General features: G+C 39.4%; 2 protein-coding genes across 2 annotated transcripts in view; one reads left to right on the forward strand and one right to left on the reverse strand.

The window, feature by feature from the left end:
- LOC129024424 (variable charge X-linked-like) overlaps positions 1–20,480 on the forward strand; it is a 561,660-nt gene that overhangs the window by 234,071 nt on the left and 307,109 nt on the right. The window lies entirely within an intron of this gene.
- LOC129024423 (variable charge X-linked-like) lies at positions 16,820–17,606 on the reverse strand. Its single transcript, NM_001427459.1, has 2 exons — positions 17,386–17,606; positions 16,820–17,195 (listed from the first exon to the last, which is right to left on the reverse strand). The coding sequence occupies exons 1-2, from the start codon at positions 17,482–17,484 to the stop codon at positions 16,908–16,910; spliced, it is 387 nt and encodes a 128-aa protein (NP_001414388.1). The 5' UTR covers positions 17,485–17,606; the 3' UTR covers positions 16,820–16,907.

Below are 20,480 nucleotides of genomic sequence, written 5' to 3' on the forward strand. Positions count from 1 at the left end.
GTTTCACATCACCAAGATTCCTATCCCAGAAAAGCAGATGTTCATAGCTCTGGGAATGGAATACCACCCTTGTGGAGAGCCTATAAACGGATGCATGGGGGGTGCCTGTCCATATGGATAAGATAGGGCTATAAACGCCCTCATCTTGCCACGGCTCTTCTAGGCCTCTTTAGGGTTAAGGCATACTCCCTTCTGAGAATTTCTGGTCTAACTGGTTGTCTAGCTTCACGTCCTGTTTCCATGGATTGCTTATAACCAGCTTTTGTTGCAATTTTTACTGCTGATTAATATCTTACTAATCATAGGTTACGGAAAGATTGTGTTTCTATTTTAAGGCTCTGTTAGAAATTACTGATGCACACATTATATTGTAAATTCTTATCTCTGTATACTGTACTTCTACATACAAATGTACTGTACTTCTACATACAAATGTTATGTTAAAGAGTTACTTCATCCCCATGTGACCATCTCACCTCATAATCAAATGACCCTAATTCCCTCACTAACCTACCCCCGCCCTCACTAAACTTAATAATAAATGCTGGTATATCCAGTGCATTGTTGGCACTGTGGGACCAGAAGGCGGTGACCCCCCTGGACCCAGCTTTCACTGTCTTGTATGTGTCTATTAATTCTCAACCTGCCAATCCACCTGGGAACAAAGAGAGCCCCGTTGCATTGCAGGCTGCTGGCCAGATCCCGCAATATCTGGCGCCCAATGTGGCCTTCTTTGTTCCTCGGCTCAGTGCACTCCGAGTGCGGTATGTGACGACTAGTCTTCAGTCTTGACAGTAAGGTCTCTGGGTACACTTTTTCCGACTCTCCCCTCTTTTTGGGTTGGTCAACCGGTAATATTCCAGGGTTATCATGAGACAATCGCAGTTTAAACACCAGGCTTATCTGTCTTTTATTAAACTTCTTCTTAAACAGGGTGGAATCAAGGCTGACTCCAATAACCTTATTCTCTTATTTCAGACTATTGAAAAACATTGTCCTTGGTTCCCTGACAAAGGTTCTGTGGACCTGTTAGACTGGAATAGAGTTGGTGCCACGCTCCGCCAACTCAGGAGAGACGGTGTTTTACCTCCTATTTCTGTTTGGACTGACTGGGCTCGTATTTGTGTTGCTTTACTTCCTTTTCAGTCTGGTGATCCTCTTCAACTGCCAGAAGTTAACACGGGTGGTGAACTGCTCCCTTTACCTCGGGTACCTGACCCCCCTACTAGCCCTCCTTCTGATGAAGAAGAATTCGATCTCTCCTTGTTTTCTCCCCAAGAGGAGGAACCTGGTGATGATCCCCTCCCTCCACCTCCTATGATGGAACCCGTATATGTTAACCCTTCTTCTACTAAGCCATTGCCCCCTCTGCCAGAGGAGGACGTGCGACATTCTTCTGAATGGTCTGTTTCTCATTCCTCTCGTCCTTTTGGACCTCTCTCCTCTTATAAGCCCACTGTTTCTTTTGACGCTCCGGGACCCCTTCTTTCAGAGGTTTGGAATCCTGCTTCCCCCCAGTCCACATCCTGGTGCCCTCACTCTCTTTTTCTCTTTTCCTCTGCCCCTTCACAATAGATGTGTGAGTCACCTGTTTTGGTAGAGCAGTGGCTACTGTCCAAACACAAGTTGGAGGCTTTAATTGAAATTGTTAATGATTTACTACAAGCAAACACTATTGAGCCCTCCTTGTCTCCATGGAACTCGCCTGTGTTTGTTGTACAAAAAAAGTCAGGAAAATGGAGGATGGTAATAGACTTAAGAGCTGTTAATGCAGTTATTAAACCTATGGGGGCGTTACAACCTGGTATGCCCTCCCCTTCCATGATTCCTAAGAAATGGGCTTTAATTATCATTGACCTTAAAGACTGCTTTTTTCATATTCCTTTAGACAAGTCAGACTGTGAAAAATTTGCTTTCACTATACCTTCCATTAACAATTCAGATCGCACAGCTAGATATCAATGGAAAGTTTTACCTCAAGGAATGATTAACAGTCCTACTATTTGTCAGTTGTTTGTCGGTACTGTGTTACAACCTATCCGACAGACTTTTACAAATAATTACGTTCTTCATTATATGGATGATATACTGATTGCTGCCCGCACTAAAGATGAATTAATTCAATGTTTTACCTCTTTAAAATTAGCTGTTGCCAATGCAGGACTCCACATTGCTCCTGATAAAATTCAGCAAGCCACTCCTTCTCTGTACTTAGGAATGCAGCTAGAAGCTCAGTCCATTAAGCCCCAAAAAGTCCAACTTTGTACTGACAATTTAAACACCTTAAATGATTTTCAAAAATTACTAGGTGACATCAATTATCTCAGATCAACCTTAGGCATCCCTACTTATGCCTTATCTCATCTATTTGCCACTTTATCCGGAGATACAGATTTAAACAGTCCTCGCTCTCTATCTGAGCCAGCAAAACAAGAGTTGTCGTTTGTAGAACAAAGAGTGAGAGAGAGGCACAAAGCTCTCGACCCAAATTTGCCTTTACAATTTTTAGTTTTTCCTTCCATCCACTCTCCTACGGGACTTATAGTACAAAATGATTCTCTAGTTGAGTGGGTGTTTCTTCCTAATTCAGCCTCTAAAACTCTTTCAATATATCTTGATCAAATAGCCACTTTAATTGGGTTAGGATGTCAACGTATCATTAAAATTTCTGGCTTTGATCCAAACATTATTGTGGTCCCTTTGTCAAAAAATGAGGTTAAAAATGCCTTTTCTACATCTTTGTGCTGGCAGACTAATCTGGCTGACTTCATTGGCACTATTGATAATCATTTGCCTAAGTCAAAATTCTTTCAATTTCTAAGAAATACTTCCTGGATTCTACCAAAACTTACTCGTTCATCACCACTAGAGACAGCCGTTACCATTTTTACTGATGGATCCAGTAATGGAAAAGCAGGGTATATAGGACCAAAAGATAAAGTCATTTCTACTCCGTACAGTTATGCTCAAAAAGCCGAGTTGTTTGCTGTTATCTCTGCGTTACAGGATTTTGATCAGCCTCTTAATATTGTTTCTGACTCAGCATATGTAGTCCATGACACTAAGGCAATAGAAACAGCTACCATCAAAAATATTGCTGACACTAATCTGTTTTCCTTGTTCTCTTTGTTACAGAATCATAAAGTTGATACTCTAGTTTCTCTAGCCATTACAGATGCAAAACAATTTCATCAACTCACTCATACTAATGCCTCAGGTCTTAAACATAAATATTCTCTCAGTTGGAAACAAGCTAAACAAATTGTACAACACTGTTCTCAATATCAGGTTCTTGTCTTACCCACACAATCTCCTGGAGTTAGTCTCTGAGGCCTTTCTCCTAATGTTATCTGGCAAATGGATGTTATTCATGTTCGTTCTTTTGGAAAATTAGCTTATGTACATGTCATAGTTGACACTTTTTCCAATTTCATCTGGGCTACCTGTCAAACCGGAGAAGCCACATCTCATGTTAAAAAAGCATATGTTTTCATGTTTTGTGGTTATGGGAATTCCTAGTGAGCTCAAAACAGACAATGGTCCAGCCTATTGTAGTAAAGCTTTTAAAAATTTTCTTGATCAGTGGCATATTAAACATATTACTGGTATTCCTTATCACCCACAAGGCCAAGCTATTGTAGAAAGAAGTAACAGAACTTTAAAATTACAATTACTTAAACAAAAAGAGGGGGGTAAGGAGTTGTCTACCCCTCACATACAACTAAACTTGGCATTGCTCATGTTAAATTTTCTTAATATTCCTAAATCTAGTTCTGTTACTGCTGCCGAAAAACATTTCTCTGGTAACCGTCCTACGGTAAACCAAGGAAGGGAAGTATGGTGGAAAGGTGTTCACTCTAATATATGGTCAAAAGGTTCTACTTCAACGTGGGGAAGAGGCTGTGCTTGTGTTTCCCCAGGTGAACATCAATCTCCTGTTTGGATTCCTGCTAGACACCTAAAATTGTGTCCTGAAAATGCATGCAACAACAAGACAGAGAAATTTGCTGAAAAAGCGCCACAGCAGGAAACAACTAACACATCCAATCATCAAAAAGAAGAAAAGACCACGCTAACTCCTTTAAAACAGGCAATCCAGTCAGACATCCTGAACAACTTGTCTCCAGCGATCCAGGTCCAGTTCAACCTCTGCCTCCTCCTGATAACACTGATCCTTCTACCCTCTGTCACCCCACAGACTGTTAAAAACTATACATATTGGGCCTGTATTCCTTTTCCTCCTCTTATTTCCTCCTCTTATTCAAGCCATGACATGGATGGACGCTCCTATCGAGGTCTTTGTTAATGATAGTATTTGGATGCCTGGTTCTGTAGATGATCGTTGTCCTGCCCAACCTTCATAAGAAGGAACCCCTTTCAATATCACTTTAGGTTTTAGGTATCCACCTTTGTGCCTGGGACCCACTAATGGATGTCTCTCATTAGATATTCAAACGGGCCGTCACACTACCGTCTGGTCACTCTGTCCCTCCTTTAGGACACTTGATATCAGGGCTCTCATTAAAACCTCTAAGGCAAATCAAAACAGGAATCACTGATTATATTCACACATCCCAATATAAGCCTTTAGGACCTGCGTCTTAAAGTCTTCTCAACTTGTCTTCAAATGCTGACAAATTAATATGGAAAGATTGTGTTAGCTCAGAAGGACCTGTGTTATTTAATTCTTCTCACTACACCATTGTTGATTGGGCTCCCAAAGGTCGTATTACTAATGATTGCTCTCAAGGTCACAGAGATTGTCAACATTTTCTCTATGATATTACTTATCAAAAAAGTAGTGACAAGCCTCCCCTATTGTATCGTAGATTTAACTCCTTTTTTCCTCTTAAGTGGAAAGGGGCAGGGGTTGCCCGTCCATAAGCCAAGGCTCATTATTCCACACTTAGGACCTAACATTCAGAATTATGGAGATCAACAATAGCTACGACTGGTATGAGAGTTTGGGCTGGAGAAAGTGTTATAAGTAAACCTACCTTGTCACCTCAAAATATATATACTATCTATATGGAGTCCAACAAAACTATACCACTTAAAAGTTGTGTTAAACCTCCATATATGTTATTAGTAGGAAAGATGCATATTAGTTCAGAAACCAACATAATTACCTGTGTTAATTGTTACTTGTATACTTGTATTGACTCATCCTTTAATCAATATCATACTATTTTAATAGTCAGAGTCAGAGAAGGTATTTGGCTCCCTGTAGCCTTACATAGGCCTTGGGAATCTTTCCCCTCTATCTATGTTATTAACAATATTCTACAAAAAATTCTTAAAAGGAGTAAACGATTCATTTTTACATTACTTGGAATAATAATGGGCTTGATTGCTGTTACTGTGACTGCTGCTACTGCTGGAGTTGCATTACATCAATCTATTCAAACTGTTCATTTTGTGGATAAATGGCAAAAAAAATTCTACTTGGATGTGGAATTCTCAGTCAGGTATTGATCAAAAATTGGCTAATCAAATTAATGGTCTAAGACAAATTGTTATATGGATGGGAGAGAGAATTATGAATTTAGAACATAGATTACAAATGCAATGTGATTGGAATACTTCTGATTTTTGTATAACTCCGTTTCAATATAATAAGTCTGTTCACAATTGGGAATCAGTAAAACACCATTTACAAGGAAGTGAAGATAATTTAAGCTTAGACATAAGCAAACTAAAAGAACAGATTTTTGAGCCTCTGAAGCACAACTTAACTGCTTTACCTGGTGCTGAAGTTTTAGACGGTATCTTTGAGGGATTATCTAATCTCAAACCCATTCAATGGGTAAAATCTTTGGGAGGATCCACTATCGTTAATTTTGTTCTGTGTATAATTTGTGCTACTGGTTTATTGTTCATGTGTAAAATTGGAAAAAATATTCTTCAATCCAATCGTGATCAGCGCCAAGCTATGATTGCTATGGTTCATGTAAATCAGAGAAAAGGGGGAGATGTAGGGAGACCCCCTGAAACTATTGCTACGGAATAAAAGATGAAATGCTCCTGATTATTGTAAATACAAAATTGCATGCAGGATTGTGTAAAGACAATGCCAGGTTGGACTGCCAGAACGAGCCAACAGCACATAATGTGTTTCCCCCTGCAGAGAGCCTATGAATGGACGTGCAGTCAGGGAGGTTTCACATCACCAAGATTCCTATCCCAGAAAAGCAGATGTTCATAGCTCTGGGAATGGAATACGACCCTTGTGGAGAGCCTATAAACGGATGCATGGGGGGGCGCCTGTCCATATGGATAAGATAGGGCTATAAACACCCTCATCTTGCCACGGCTCTTCTAGGCCTCTTTAGGGTTAAGGCATACTCCCTTCTGAGAATTTCTGGTCTAACTGGTTGTCTAGCTTCACATCCTGTTTCCATGGATTGTTTGTAACCAGCTTTTGTTGCAGTTGTTACTGCTGATTAATATCTTACTAATCATAGGTTACGGAAAGATTGTGTTTCTGTTTTAAGGCTCTGTTAGAAATTACTGATGCACACATTATATTGTAAATTCTTATCTCTGTATACTGTACTTCTACATACAAATGTACTGTACTTCTACATACAAATGTTATGTTAAGGAATTACTTCATCCCCATGTGATCATCTCACCTCATAATCAAATGACCCTAATTCCCTCACTAACCTACCCCCGCCCTCACTAAACTTAATAATAAATGCTGGTATATCCAGTGCATTGTTGGCACCGCGGGACCAGAAGATGATGACCCCCCTGGACCCAGCTATCACTATCTTGTATGTGTCTATTATTTCTCAACCTGCCGATCCACCTGGGAACAAGGAGAGCGCCATTGCATTGCGGGCTGCTGGCCAGATCCCTCAATACACCTCCATATATGCAGTCTGCCATTAACCAAAATTTTGCTATGCAGCATATGACTGTAATTGATTCAAGATCAGTTGTTTGAAAATGTAACCCCTTCCTAGTAATAGAATAATCTTTATAACACTGGAATTGAAAATCCTTTTCCGGCTGGGCGCAGTGGCTCACGCCTGTAATCCCAGCACTTTGGGAGGCCAAGGCGGGCGGATCACGAGGTCAGGAGATGGAGCCTGGCTAACGTGAAACCCTGTCTCTACTAAAAAATACAACAAAAATTAACCAGGTGTGGTGGTGGGCACCTGTAGTCCCAGCTACTGGGGAGGCTGAGGCAGGAGAACGACGTGAACGCGGGAGGCAGAGCTTGTAGTGAGCCAAGATCGCGCCACTGCACTCTAGCCTGGGCGACAGAGCAAGACTGTCTCAAAAAAGATAAAAAAGAAAATCCTTTTCCAAATGATGGAATATAGTAACAGAAAACAGAATCCCTACTTTAGTGCTAGAGAGAGAGTTTATTTTTCAAGGTCATGTGACCCTTACCGAATACTCTTAAAATTGTAAGCAAATAACATCTAGATTTTGCCGAGAGCTCCAACTTTGCAGTGCACACTTTTGGTACAAGTATAAATTGGTACAATCCCTGAGGAGAAATATTTGGTAACATCTACCAGTATCAAAATGTGTTAATGATCAGATATGGGACCCAGCTCTCCCAGCTGTTCCATTTTTGAGAATGTTTCCTGCAGAGACACTTGCACATGGATGACCTGGCAGATGTGCAGTTTTGTTCATGGAAGCCCTAGCCTTCGCACAGAGTTACAAACACCCTAGATGTTCCTCAGGAGAGGAAGGATTCAGTAAAATACTGTGTGTCCAAATGGTGGGAACGCCACTAGAATCAAATGATAAGGAAGACTTTCTGAGATATGATGTTAGGTGAAAAAAGTGGGTTGTAAATGGATGTGTACGATATACTATATATTATGTGAATAAGGGAAAATACATATATGCCTTTACTTGTTTCTTGTAAATGTATAAAGTCATCTCAACGTGTATGTAAGAAGCTGACAAAAATATTTGTCTCAGCGTGTGGTGTTGTTATATGGGACTAGATACAGGACTCGTTGGGGTGAAGGATGAGAGGGAGAGAATGGTCCAAGAAACAGCTACAGACCTTCTCCAAGCTTCCACAGTCACAACTCATGGCCAATTCCATTTCATCCCAACTCCTAGACATTTCTGCCTGCCCCAGAGTAGAATATCTTTATTGATACACACACACACACACAAACACACACCACACATATATATATATTCATGTGCTTGGCTTATGGCCCAAATATGATCCATGGATAACAATTAAAGGTAAAATTTTTCTTTTAAATATGTACTTCGTCAAACTTTTGCAATAATTATGAAAGCCTTAAGTTATGAATGGAGTAAATTAAGTTCGTTATTATTATCTCCTAGACACAATTTTATTTTTATTATGCCTTTTCTTTTAACTCACAGAGATCTTTATGTGTCTTTTTACATTTTTAAATATACAGGGCCATTGAAGGCTTTCTTTTGATATTAATTTTTAAATTTTTGTATTATAGTTAGAAAATTTCAGATTCTTTGAAATTTGAGAAGACATACTTTATGTCAAGTCTGTAACCGAGTTTTAGAAAATTTTCTGGAATGCTTGAAAAGAATGTGTGTTCTCCAATTATTTGGTGTAGTTTTCTATAAATGTCTATTTCAAGGAGCTTATTAAATTCTTAAATCTTTTATATTTATGTTAGTTTGGTCTCTATGCCAGTCATAGACCATTCTCACAGCTGGTGAGAGTATGCTGAATTATCCCAGTATAATGGTGGATTTGTTCATTTCTATTTTTGTTCTATTAATTTTTCTTTTATGTATATCATAGATATTAATGCCATTTAATTAGATGCATGTAGATTTAAATTGTTATAGCTATCTGAGAACTTAACAGATTTTCTCATATGCATGACTGTTTTATCCTTAAGGATGACTTTTGTGTTAATATTTAATTTATCTGATGTTGATACAGTTAAACCTCTTTTTCTTGGGTTAATATATTTGGTCTTTTGTTTCCCATCTTTTTCTTTTCAAACCTTTTGTGTCTTTATCTTTTCATTATAGTTTAATCTGTTTGTATTGATTGTGTTTATGGATTCATTTCTGTCATCTTATATTGTACTTTCTGTTAGTATACTTGCTGGTCATATCACTTTTATTCTCTCTATCTTGTTTGTGTTTGTTTTATTTTAGCTCGAGTATTACCATTTATTTTCTCCTTTATTTGGTCAGAAGTTACATCCTCTAATTTTATCCTTTTATTGGATATTATAGAAATGTCAAAATATATATTTTTGAAGTGTGTACACAAATAAAGTGAATGAGTAACCTGACTCTTCTTCAGAAAAATATAAAGACCACACAAAGTGGGCACATAGCTGTGGAGGGACAAAGGTGATGCTGTGGCACACAGACTGACCAAACAGAGCTGGGTCTCTTCAACAATGACGTATGTCTATGTGAAGAATGATGCCAAGGCACACTCTAAGATAATGTGTGTGGGGGGGAGTGGGGGGGCGTGTGTGTGAATGTGCGTGTGCACACCGGATGTATGCTCAGGAGTATGTGTATATCTGTGTGCACCATTGTTTTTAATTCGAAAAGTGCATAGCTTTCATTTTCACAGGAAGTTATGATGCCTCATACAGCAAGTACCTTTGGTACCTTTGGATAGACTTTTTTTTTTTTTTTTTTTTTTTTTTTTTTTTGAGACAGAGTCTCGCTCTGTCGCCAGGCTGGAGTGCAGTGGTGCGATCTTGGCTCACTATAACCTCTTCCTCCCGCGTTCAAGCGATTCTCCTGCCTCACCCTCCCGAGTAGCTGGGACTACAGGCATGCGCTACCATGCCCAGCTAATTTTTGTATTAGTAGGGACGGGGTTTTGCCATGTTGGCCAGCCTGGTCTTGAACTCCTGACCTCAGGTGATCCACCTGCCTCGGCCTCCCAAAGTGGTGGGATTGCAGGAGTGAGCCACCGTGCCCAGCCTGGATAGACATTTTAAGGTAGCATCTCATTTTTGCCATGAATTTGGCAGCTGTCTACATCCTAAAAAGCTAGATTCAACTTTGAAACTTCCCCAGTCTAGAAGAGTATAGTGTAAACAGATCAATCACCATAGAAGGGGGATTAAACACACATATTCTGAGCAGGCAACTGGAACATGAAACCACTTTAAGTAGCAGAATTGGGCCTGTTGTGTTTAAAGGCACAAAAGGAACTGTGAAATATCTAAAATCCAATAGCTAAGAGAAATTTCACATGGAGAGACTGAGAAACTTCTGCAATAATTATGAAAGCCTTAAGTTACGAATGCAAAAAGACAGTGTTGCAGATGTTTCTGTAGAAATCTACAAAAATGAATCTGTTGCCCACTGAAACTCAGGACAGTAAGGAAGCAGAAAGTTATGTCAAGACTGGGCTAATTCTAATTCCATTGGCCATGCCTGGCTAAGCATTTCATTAATTCTTTACTGAGAAGGGATTTGAATTACAGTTGGCATAAAGTAGTTACATCTCTATTTGCCAAGATCAGTCATTCAGCAAAATTTAATGATTGATTCAGTAATATAGAGTCAGTCATTCCTAAATAACGTTTTCTGTTTGCTTTATACATTTCTGAAGCAAAAGGACAAAACAATTATTTTTAAAAATGAAAGATCAGTACCAAAAAGGCAAAGTCAAAATTCTGCAGGTTTTGGTGCTGATCATGGGTTGGCCAGATATACTTTATTGCTTTTGGAAATGGTTCTTGAGTGATTAGTGTAGGAAATAGCGTAGAAATATTCTGGAAGGGCTTTCTCTGCCTTTGTGTGAAGATTTCCAGTTCCCAGGAGCCACAGAGCCTGATTCATTTGTCTACACACAATTATTATTATTATTATTATTATGAGTTGTTTGAGCTCTCTCTCTCTCTCTCTTTCCCTCTCTCTCTCTCTCTCTCTCTCTGTGTGTGTGTATATATATACACACACACATACAGAAACATATATATATTCTGGTTATTAATCTCTCATTAAATGTATAGTTTGCAAATACTTTCTTCCATTCTTTAGGTTATCTCTTCATTGAAAGTTTATTATACCATGCAGAAGCTTTTGAGCTTCGTGTTATTCCATTTGTCTGCTTTGCTTTTACTGCCTGTGCTTTGGACATCTTACTCAAAAAGTCTTTGTCCAGACCAGTGTCCTCAAGCATTTCCCCATAGTTTTCTTCTAGTAGCTTCATAGTTTGTGGTGATAAACTATGAGCATGCAGTTTTGACTCCATTTGCCAGTGTTGTGGACTAAAGTTGTGAGGACAGAATGGTTTATGTTTTCATAAGTTTTCTTATGCAAAGTCGATTAATGACAGTGGCCTCCTAAGAATGAACTTTCATCAAAACATTGAGGTCTCCAACTAAACAGACACAAAAGCACTCCTTAATGTGGGAGTCTTCAGTACCATATAAAATGTGCAAATTAGCAACATTTCTGAGTATTGAGCTACAAGATTCAACTCTGGAATATTTTATGGTTTTCTTCGTTTTAATACTAAATGGAGGAGACACATTTTTGCTTGTAAAGGAATAAGCTCGTGTCTAATTATGTATTAGGAAAATGAGGTCATTTCCTTCTATGTGGTAATATATTCACATATAGGGGGAAATGCCATAATATATGGGACAATAAGATGGATAATACTATAATAACAAATATAATAATATGAATAATATGAAAAAAACATCAAGAGATGGGATTAACTTTAAATACAGGGCAGATATATTTTTATCAACTTGCTGGGCTAGCACTTTTCCTTACTTCTCTCCCTGAAGGGTCCTCAATTCTGTTTCTGTTCTGTGTGTCTTTTTCCCCCACTTTCGTAGACATGTGTCCAGGGTCCCTTCCCCCAAAGCCCTTCAACTAGTTATTCTCCAGCAGAACATTTTTCTGCCAGTAAAAATATTTTCTTTCAGGAATTGGCTAAAAGCTGTTTTCATAAAAACTTCCCTATATGAATTGAGCCTATAATTATCTTGCTCTTTCTTAGGATTTCTGCAGAGCTTATGCACACCTAAAGCGTGCCAATTCACACTTGGTTTCAGGGTCTGTAGAACAGTCACAGAAACATGACTCCTGTCATGAATGCAGGCTAGGATGTGGTCCCTAAAGCAGGGGATGTGTCTCAAATGCCTCTTCAATCCTCATACAGTGTCTAATACAGTGCTGCTTCCACAGTGTTGAGCAGCAGTCCTTAGGAGGGTGGAGTTTAGAATTTGATCTTTGCAGACCTGAGTTTTAATCCTGGCTCTATAACCTATAAGCAGTATAAGAAAATTACCCAAACTGTCTGTTTCATTTGTTCAGTGGGGACACTACCCATTTTACAGGGTGTGATGGTTAATTTCAGGTGTAAACGTGACTGCCTTAAGGAATACGTCAGGAATTGGTAAAGCGTTGTTTCTAAGTGAGCCTGTGCAGATACTCCCATAAAGATTGGCGTGGGGTGGTGGACAGAGTGGGGAAGATGCCTTCAATAGAGACAGGCCCCATCCAATTCTCTGAGGGCCCAGATAGAAGAAACAGGGCAGAGGAAAGGCACTTTCCTCCCTTTCTCTCCTGGAGCTGAGACTCTTCTTTTCCTGCCCTTAGACATCAGAACTTCAGGCTCTTTTTATACTGAGAGTTACACCATCCACTTCCCTGGTTCTGAAGTTTTTGGGTGTGGACTGAGTCACACTCCTGGCATCCCAGGGGCTCCAGCTTGCAAACAGTCTGCTCTGAGACTTTTCAGCCTCTAATTCCCCTAATAAATCCCCTCTCATCTATCTTTGCTGATGCTGTTGGTGATGTCTCTCGAGAGCCCCGATTAATCCACAGGGGTAATGTGAGGGAGAAATGAGGTCGTGCATGGGGAGCATTTCACACCCTGCCTGACACATACCCAGGTCCAATAGGCTGCAGCTGCAGTTATTCTAGAGCTTAGCATCAGTGTTCAAAACAGCGGAAGGCCTTCCCTCTGGTACCCAGCCATCGCGTTGAGCTTCTCCTGTCATTTTTCAATTCCAGAGTGTTTTTTGAGAGCAATTTTGTGTCCTGTGTATCACTGACGTGGGGCCAAAAACAATCCGTACGTGTGGGGATCTGAAGCTGGGAATGACCAATAGGTCAGAAAGTTCTTAGGATTCAGGAGCAGAGGAAGCTGCATGGTCAAGGGGAATCGACGTGAGCCTTCCTGCCATGTGTCCTATTTCCTGCGGTCTAATGAGACAGAGACATATGTATGTATACATCATCTCATGCTTAGCTCTTTAATATGTACAAGGTGTTTTCAAATTTTCCCACCGTCTTTGACAGATGAGAATCTCAAGATCACCTGTTGTTCATGACTGCTGTCAAGGGGATCCTCCCTTTAGGGACACAGGAAGATCTGCCTAAAAACGTCAGGAAGCTTTGATATCTATTTTTTTATTATAAAAATCAACTACAGCTTTGCTGCTATATTACTTTGGGTCTTTACTCATTCCACTGTTTATTTTAAGCCTGAGCTTGTGGATAGTTGGAGAAGGAGGGAAAATATGTAACACTCTTATTAACTAATTTAACTGTGTATATAACATGTAGAACAAAGAAAGACTTGAAGATGTAGTATTTGTGAATGTTCCAACAAATTAAAATATTATTTAAATTATTGATTTCTGATTAAACCACTTATTGTCTATAATGAATTAAAATAGTTTGTGAAAATAAATTCATTGATATTTTTGCATTTGTAATTTGAAAATCATAGTAACTTTCCAAATCTGAAAATGCCTGAAACACAGACTGCCAATCATCACAATAAAACATGAAGCCCCAATGAAAGAGCTAGTCAGGATGGGTTCCCAACAAATAGCAGTTGAAGCTCCTACTGCCATGAAATCATGAAAGAAACACGGTTTAAGTGCCATGGATAATTTTTTCCATGCCAAAAGAATCATCACAGACTGTTTTGGCTTGCAGAGCTTGAATGGAAATATGGCATTAAAATAAGATGCACAAAATTAATTCTTGCATGTAATTTTGAAACACATTGCAAAATTGCTCCCTAATATATACCAAACCCAAAAGTGGCCACTGACAAGATGAGTTTATTTCAGTTTTTATGCTGTCATTATGGAAAAAACTATAGCAGAGAGTTCACCAATTTCCCTTTGGAAAGAGATATACAACCACAGCCAACAGGCTTTCCTAAAAGACAGCAGCTTTTCATTCGGACTTGTTTCCCATCCATAACACACAAGTATTGATTGTCCAGGGTCGACACAGCCTTGCAAATAAACAGGCTTTGAGTTATACCAAGCATGCTTATCCTTATATGGTATTTCCATATAAGAAATACAAAAGAAATATACCACAAAATGATGGTGTTCAGGACATGGGGCAACGCCCTGTTTCTGTGGTATAGTGGCCTAGGTTTCGTAGGATTCCATAGGAGGCAGCTACAAGTTCAACTTGGAAAGCTCTGAAATCCCTTCCTAAGCTAATGCAGTGAAGCCATGACTGCACCAAGGAAAGGATGAAACAGAACCCATTTATTGTTTCTCAAATGATGCTACCATCTCTTCTAAGCCACCATTAATTTTAACATCTTTAAAGCTATAAGAACAATCTATGTAACAAGTGAAAACTGCCTATAAAATTAGTGCTTTACATCTCAAACCCTTATTATATGGAAATTCATATTTTCAGAATCACATAAAAGTTTAACGTGCTATTCATTATAAGATTAAAGGGCATGAGTTATTCTGCCTATGTAATTATTAACAACTGGAAATTAAATCGTGATAATTTTGTACTCTTTTCTTCTTAAAATGATAATTTCCTTTCTCCTTTTGCCTGAGAACCATGCTTGAACAATATTAACATCTTACCCTCTAAAATAAATGATTATATATAATATATAAATATATGTTTTATATATGTATTTATACATAAAATATATATGTAAATATTTCTATATATAATCTACAAATCATATAAAAATACATATATTAATATATATATAGTAGATTCTAGTATATATAGAAAAGACCTGTGTTTTTCTAACAGGTATATATATATAATCTGTATCTATATATATTTATATTATATATAAATATATAATCCATATTTCTACATTTGTATTTATATATTATATATAAATATATATAATCTATATAGGTTTGTATATAGTAAATATAGTTGTATATTACATTTTGTTTACATATGTTTCTATATATTTGTATACAGTAAATTCTATATATAGAAAGGACCTGTGTATTTCTAATGCATGGAAATATGAAATGTACTTTTTGTCTCCTGAGTTGCAAATATAAAAAGGCTTTTTTCAAGTAGATAGATTTTGCTCTACTTTGAATTTTTCTTCTTAATTATATTAGATTGTAGGGAGGGGACGCTGAAAGGAAAGAGATGGAAACGATTCTTCCATCGGTTTCTATAAACGAAAAGGTATTTTAACAAGGAAATATAAGTAGGTAGAATCCAGTTCTTGGTACTTGGTGTATGTGCTGGCAAGATCGCATGAAGAAACGAACCTTCCAAGAAGCGGAGTCATCCTGTGAAGGGGAAATTTGTTTCCAGTGCTCAGCCATGACGCAATCCTTATGCTCCTGTCTAGCTACCTGTGACCTGTCCCTCTGACCTCAACCCCGCTGGACCCCACTTCCCTCCCTTCCCACACACCACCTATTCCTTCCTTCTGTCCTTTCTCCCTCCCCACACACCACCTCTTCCTCCTTCCCTCCCTCCCCACACACCACCTCTTCCTCCTTCCCTCCCTCCCCACACACCACCTCTTCCCCCCTTCTTCCCTCCTTCCCTCCAAACACACCACCTCTTCCTCCTTCCCTCCCTCTCCACACACCACCTCTTCCTCCTTCCCTCCCTCTCCACACACCACCTCTTCCTCCCTCCCTCTCCACACACCACCTCTTCCTCCCTCCCTCCCCACACACCACCTCTTCCTCCCTCCCTCCCCACATACCACCTCTTCCTCCCTCCCTCCCCACATACCACCTCTTCCTCCCTCCCCTCCCCACATACCACCTCTTCCTCCCTCCCTCCCCACAAACCACCTCCTCCTCCCTCCCTCTCTCCCCACACACCACTGCTTCCTCCCTCCCTCCCCACACACCACCTCTTCTTTCCTCCCTCCCTCCCCACACACTTCTTCCTCCCTCCCCACACACTTCTTCCTCCCTCCCTCCCACCACACGTCACCTCTTCCTCCCTCCCTCCCTCCCCACACATCACCTCTTCCTCCCTCCCTCCCCACACACCACCTCTTCCTCCCTCCCTCTCTCCCCACATACCACCTCTCCCTCCCTGCCTCCCCACACACCACCTCTTCCTCCCTCCCTTTCTCCCCACATACCACCTCTTCCTCCCTCCCTCCCCACATACCACCTCTTCCTCCCTCCCCTCCCCACATACCACCTCTCCCTCCCTCCCTCCCCACAAACCACCTCCTCCTCTCTCCCTCTCTCCCCACACACCACTGCTTCCTCCCTCCCTCCCCACACACCACCTCTTCTTTCCTCCCTCCCTCCCTCACCACACACCACCTCTTCCTCCCTCCCTCCCTCCACACATCACCTCTTCCTCCCTCCCTCCCCACACACCTCCTCTTCCTCCCTCCCTCCCTCCACACATCACCTCTTCCTTCCTCCCTCTCTCCCCACACACCACCTCTCCCTCCCTTCCTCCCTCCCCACATACCACCTCTTCCCCCCTCCCTCCCTCTCTCCCCACACATCACCTCTTCCTTCCTCCCTCCCATCCCACACACCACCTCTTCCTCCCTCCCTCCCTCCATCCCTCCCCACCATCAGAGAACACGGAGTCACTCAGATCAGTTTGCAACACATTCATTTTATTGTCATCAGCAGGGGAAGCACCCTGCTGGTGAGATCTCTGAGGTCTGGCACCTGGGCCTGAACTTAGTCGCTGCTCGGGGATATAGGGGAGTACTCGGCCGTCCACACACTGGGTAGTTCTTCCAGCTGGGTCTCCTGACTCAGTGGGTCGTGCTGGGACCCCTCGCTCACTGGCTCCTCCGGTGGCAGCTCGTGCTGAGGGAGCTCCTGGCTGGGCTGGTCACTGGGGCCGGGTGCCGCTGCTCCGCTCCCCGCCTCAGGTGCCGTCACAGCCGCCATCTTTTTCGCAGCCCTTTTCTTTCCGCGTCTCCCTCTACGAGCGGCTTTTCCCTTCTCGGCCACCTGGGTAGTCTGGAAAGACAACAGGGAGATCACAGAAGGGCTCTGGTTTAGGGACGAGATGGAGGAGGCCGGGAACAGGGACGTGTCCTCAGAAGCGGTGTGGGCCGGATTGGGGGGTTGTGCCAGGTGAGGACAGGAGAGGATTCTTGTGAGGAAGGAGGCGAGGGGAAGACGAGGAGGAGCTTGGTGGGTCACTCACCTTCTTCTTCGGGCCACTGGGGCTCGGCTGAGAGGACTTCCTCTTTTGTGTCTCCTTGGCCTCGGCGGGAGGTCCCGAGGCTCTCGGCTTTGGACTCATCTTCCGCAGCTCAAGGTCTCGCAACGGTCAACTAACTCCAGGCTCCCTGTATATACCCTTCCCGCGATCCCAGGACAATGAGGCGATCACGTCCCTGAGCTGTGATTGGTCAACATTCCACTACCCAGCCAATGGTAGCCCTGGGCGGGAAGGAAGGCCTTACACGTCACAAAGCACCATCAGGACATGGCGGAGGAAGTCGTGGGGGGGTGACAGCTGATGAGGAAGGCAGGGTGCTCTGGTTGGAGAAAGGGAGATTTGGGTTAGCACCCCTAAAGATAGTTCCCAAACTGACATGTCACCTCTCCTAAACTCCCCATGCTCAATTTTGGCAGATCATGGGGCAAGGGAGGATATTTCCGCCACATGTTTCCCCCGGACCTCCCATTCAGTGGTACATTCTGTTCCTCCACACCTGCCATCATTACCCAGTTTCTGTATGACCTACCTAAAATCCCTCCATGCTAACTGGGGTGGATGGAGGGCTATACGAAGACGTCAATCATCCCACTCTCCTAGAAATTCCTCTGCTACACCTTGAGGATCATTCACTTCTTGGATGCCATGAAACAACTTTTCCTTCTCACATACTTCTCCCAGCATCTACATAGTGCCTCACAATTTTTCATTCTCATGGTTTAAAGCACTGGCTTCCAGAGGTCCAGATGAGCAAACACACTTGCTCAGCTGGGTATCTGTATCAGGCTGGGTTCCTCAGAGAAGGAGAAAGTAAACTAACAGGATATTTGTGTGTGTGTGAGACAGAGAGACAGTGTGTCTGTAATATTATATATCATAAACATCTATTTACTATAATATAGTATTTATTTATGAATAATATTATATATATATGATACGGTTTACTCTAAATAATTGGCTCACACCTTCACACAATGTGGGGGTCTAGGAAGCTGAAATATGTAGGGCAAGTGAGCAGGCTGGAAACTAAAAGCTTTTGCACAGCCAACAATCAACAAAATGAAAAGGCAGGCTATGGTTTGGGAGAAACTGTTTGCGAACCATATCTCTAATAATGAGTTAATATCCAAAATATATGAACTCACACAGCTCAATAGCAAATAAATAAATAGTCTGGTTAACAAATAGGCAAAGGACTTGAATAGGCATTTCTAGAAAGAAAACACACAACTGGCCAACAGGTATATGAAAATGTGCTCAACATCGTCAATAATCAGAGAATGCAAATGAAAACCACAATGAACTATTACGTTACACCTCTTAGGATGGCTCCTATCAGAAAGTCAAGAGATAAAAGATAATGATGGCAAAGGTGTGGAGAAAGTGAAACCCTTTTAGGGTGTGCAGAAAAGGGGACCTTTACAGGACAGAAATGTTATTGGTACGTTATGATATTTTATATATTATATATTTATCTTTATGCATTACATATTTATATATTATTTATATATTATATATAAATATAAATATATTTACATATTTTATATATGTATTTATATATTTACATAGAATATAAATATTTATATAGATAATCTATATGTGAAACAGATCTCTATATAAATGTAAATACATAGAAATAGATATATAAATATATAAATATAAATAGATATATAGATATATAAATATATAGATATATAAATATATATAAATATATGATATAAATAGATACATAAATATATAGAGATTATATATTTATCCATAAATATACATATAAATACAAACTATATATATATATACACATTAGAAATACACAGGTCTTTTCTAAATATAAATATAAAAATACACAAGTCTCTACTAAATGTATCATAAATTCTACTATATAAAATTCTACTATATATAGAAAAGACTTGTGTGTTTTTATGTTTATATAAATACTTGTGTATTTATATAAATATGTATAAAACCTGTGTATTTCTATAAATATATATAAATATAGGTTTTATGTATATACACATTAGAAATACAGCAGTATATTATACTATATATAGAAAAGATCTGTGCATTTATATAATTATATATATAAATGTACATTACATATATACACATTAGAAATACCCATCTTTTCTATATATAGCAAGTTCTATATTATTCTCTCATTGTAATTATTGACAACTGGGAATTTTGTACTTTATTTATTTTTTATTTTTATTTTATTTTTCTTAAAATGATAATTTCCTTTCTTTTTTTATCTGTGAAGGATGCTTCAACAAGGACAACACCTTACCTTCTAAAATAAATGATCACATATAGAATATATATTTTATATATATTTATATTTATATATCTATTTTCATGTATTCATATTTATATATAGGTTTCATATATAGATTTGATGTCTATATTTATATATATTTATAAATATAAATATATGTTTAATATATGTTTTATATAATATACAGAATATAAATATTTATATATGTAATCTATAAATATAAAAACAGAAGAATAGATACATTAATACATAAATATACATAGTAGGTTCTACTATGTATATTAATATATAAATATACATAGTAGGTTCTACCATGTACAGAAAACAGTTGTGTATTTCTAATGTGTATGTCTAATCTATATTTACATTTATTTATATTTATATATTTATATAAAAATATCTATTCCATATTTTGTCTGTATGTATATATTTTATATGTAAACATATAATCTATATATGTTTGTCTATAGTAAATATAGTTGTATATTCTATTTATATAAAAATTTACATATATTTGTATGTAGTAAATTCTACTAGATATAGAAAAGACCTGTGTATTTCTAACGTATGGAAATATGAAATGTACTTTCTGTCTCCTCAGTTGCAAAAATAAAAAGGCTTTTTTCAAGTAGATAGATTTTGCTCTACTTTGAATTTTTCTTTTTAATTATATTAGGTTGTAGGGAGGGGACGCTGAAAGGAAAGAGACGGAAACGATTCTTCCATCAGTTTCTATAAACGAAAAGGTATTTTAACAATGAAACCTAAGTAGGTAGAAACCAGTTCTTGGTACTTGGTGTATGTG

The sequence above is a fragment of the Pongo pygmaeus genome, chromosome X (genome assembly GCF_028885625.2).
Source record: "Pongo pygmaeus isolate AG05252 chromosome X, NHGRI_mPonPyg2-v2.0_pri, whole genome shotgun sequence".
NCBI lineage: Eukaryota > Metazoa > Chordata > Mammalia > Primates > Hominidae > Pongo > Pongo pygmaeus.

Excerpts from the sequence above, each read along its gene's own strand:
- LOC129024423 (NM_001427459.1), bottom strand. The coding sequence starts at position 17,484 with ATGAGTCCAAAGCCGAGAGCCTCGGGACCTCCCGCCGAGGCCAAGGAG. Across the intron at positions 17,196-17,385 it reads CCAGTGGCCCGAAGAAGAAG|ACTACCCAGGTGGCCGAGAA; the intron begins GTGAGTGACCCA and ends TTGTCTTTCCAG.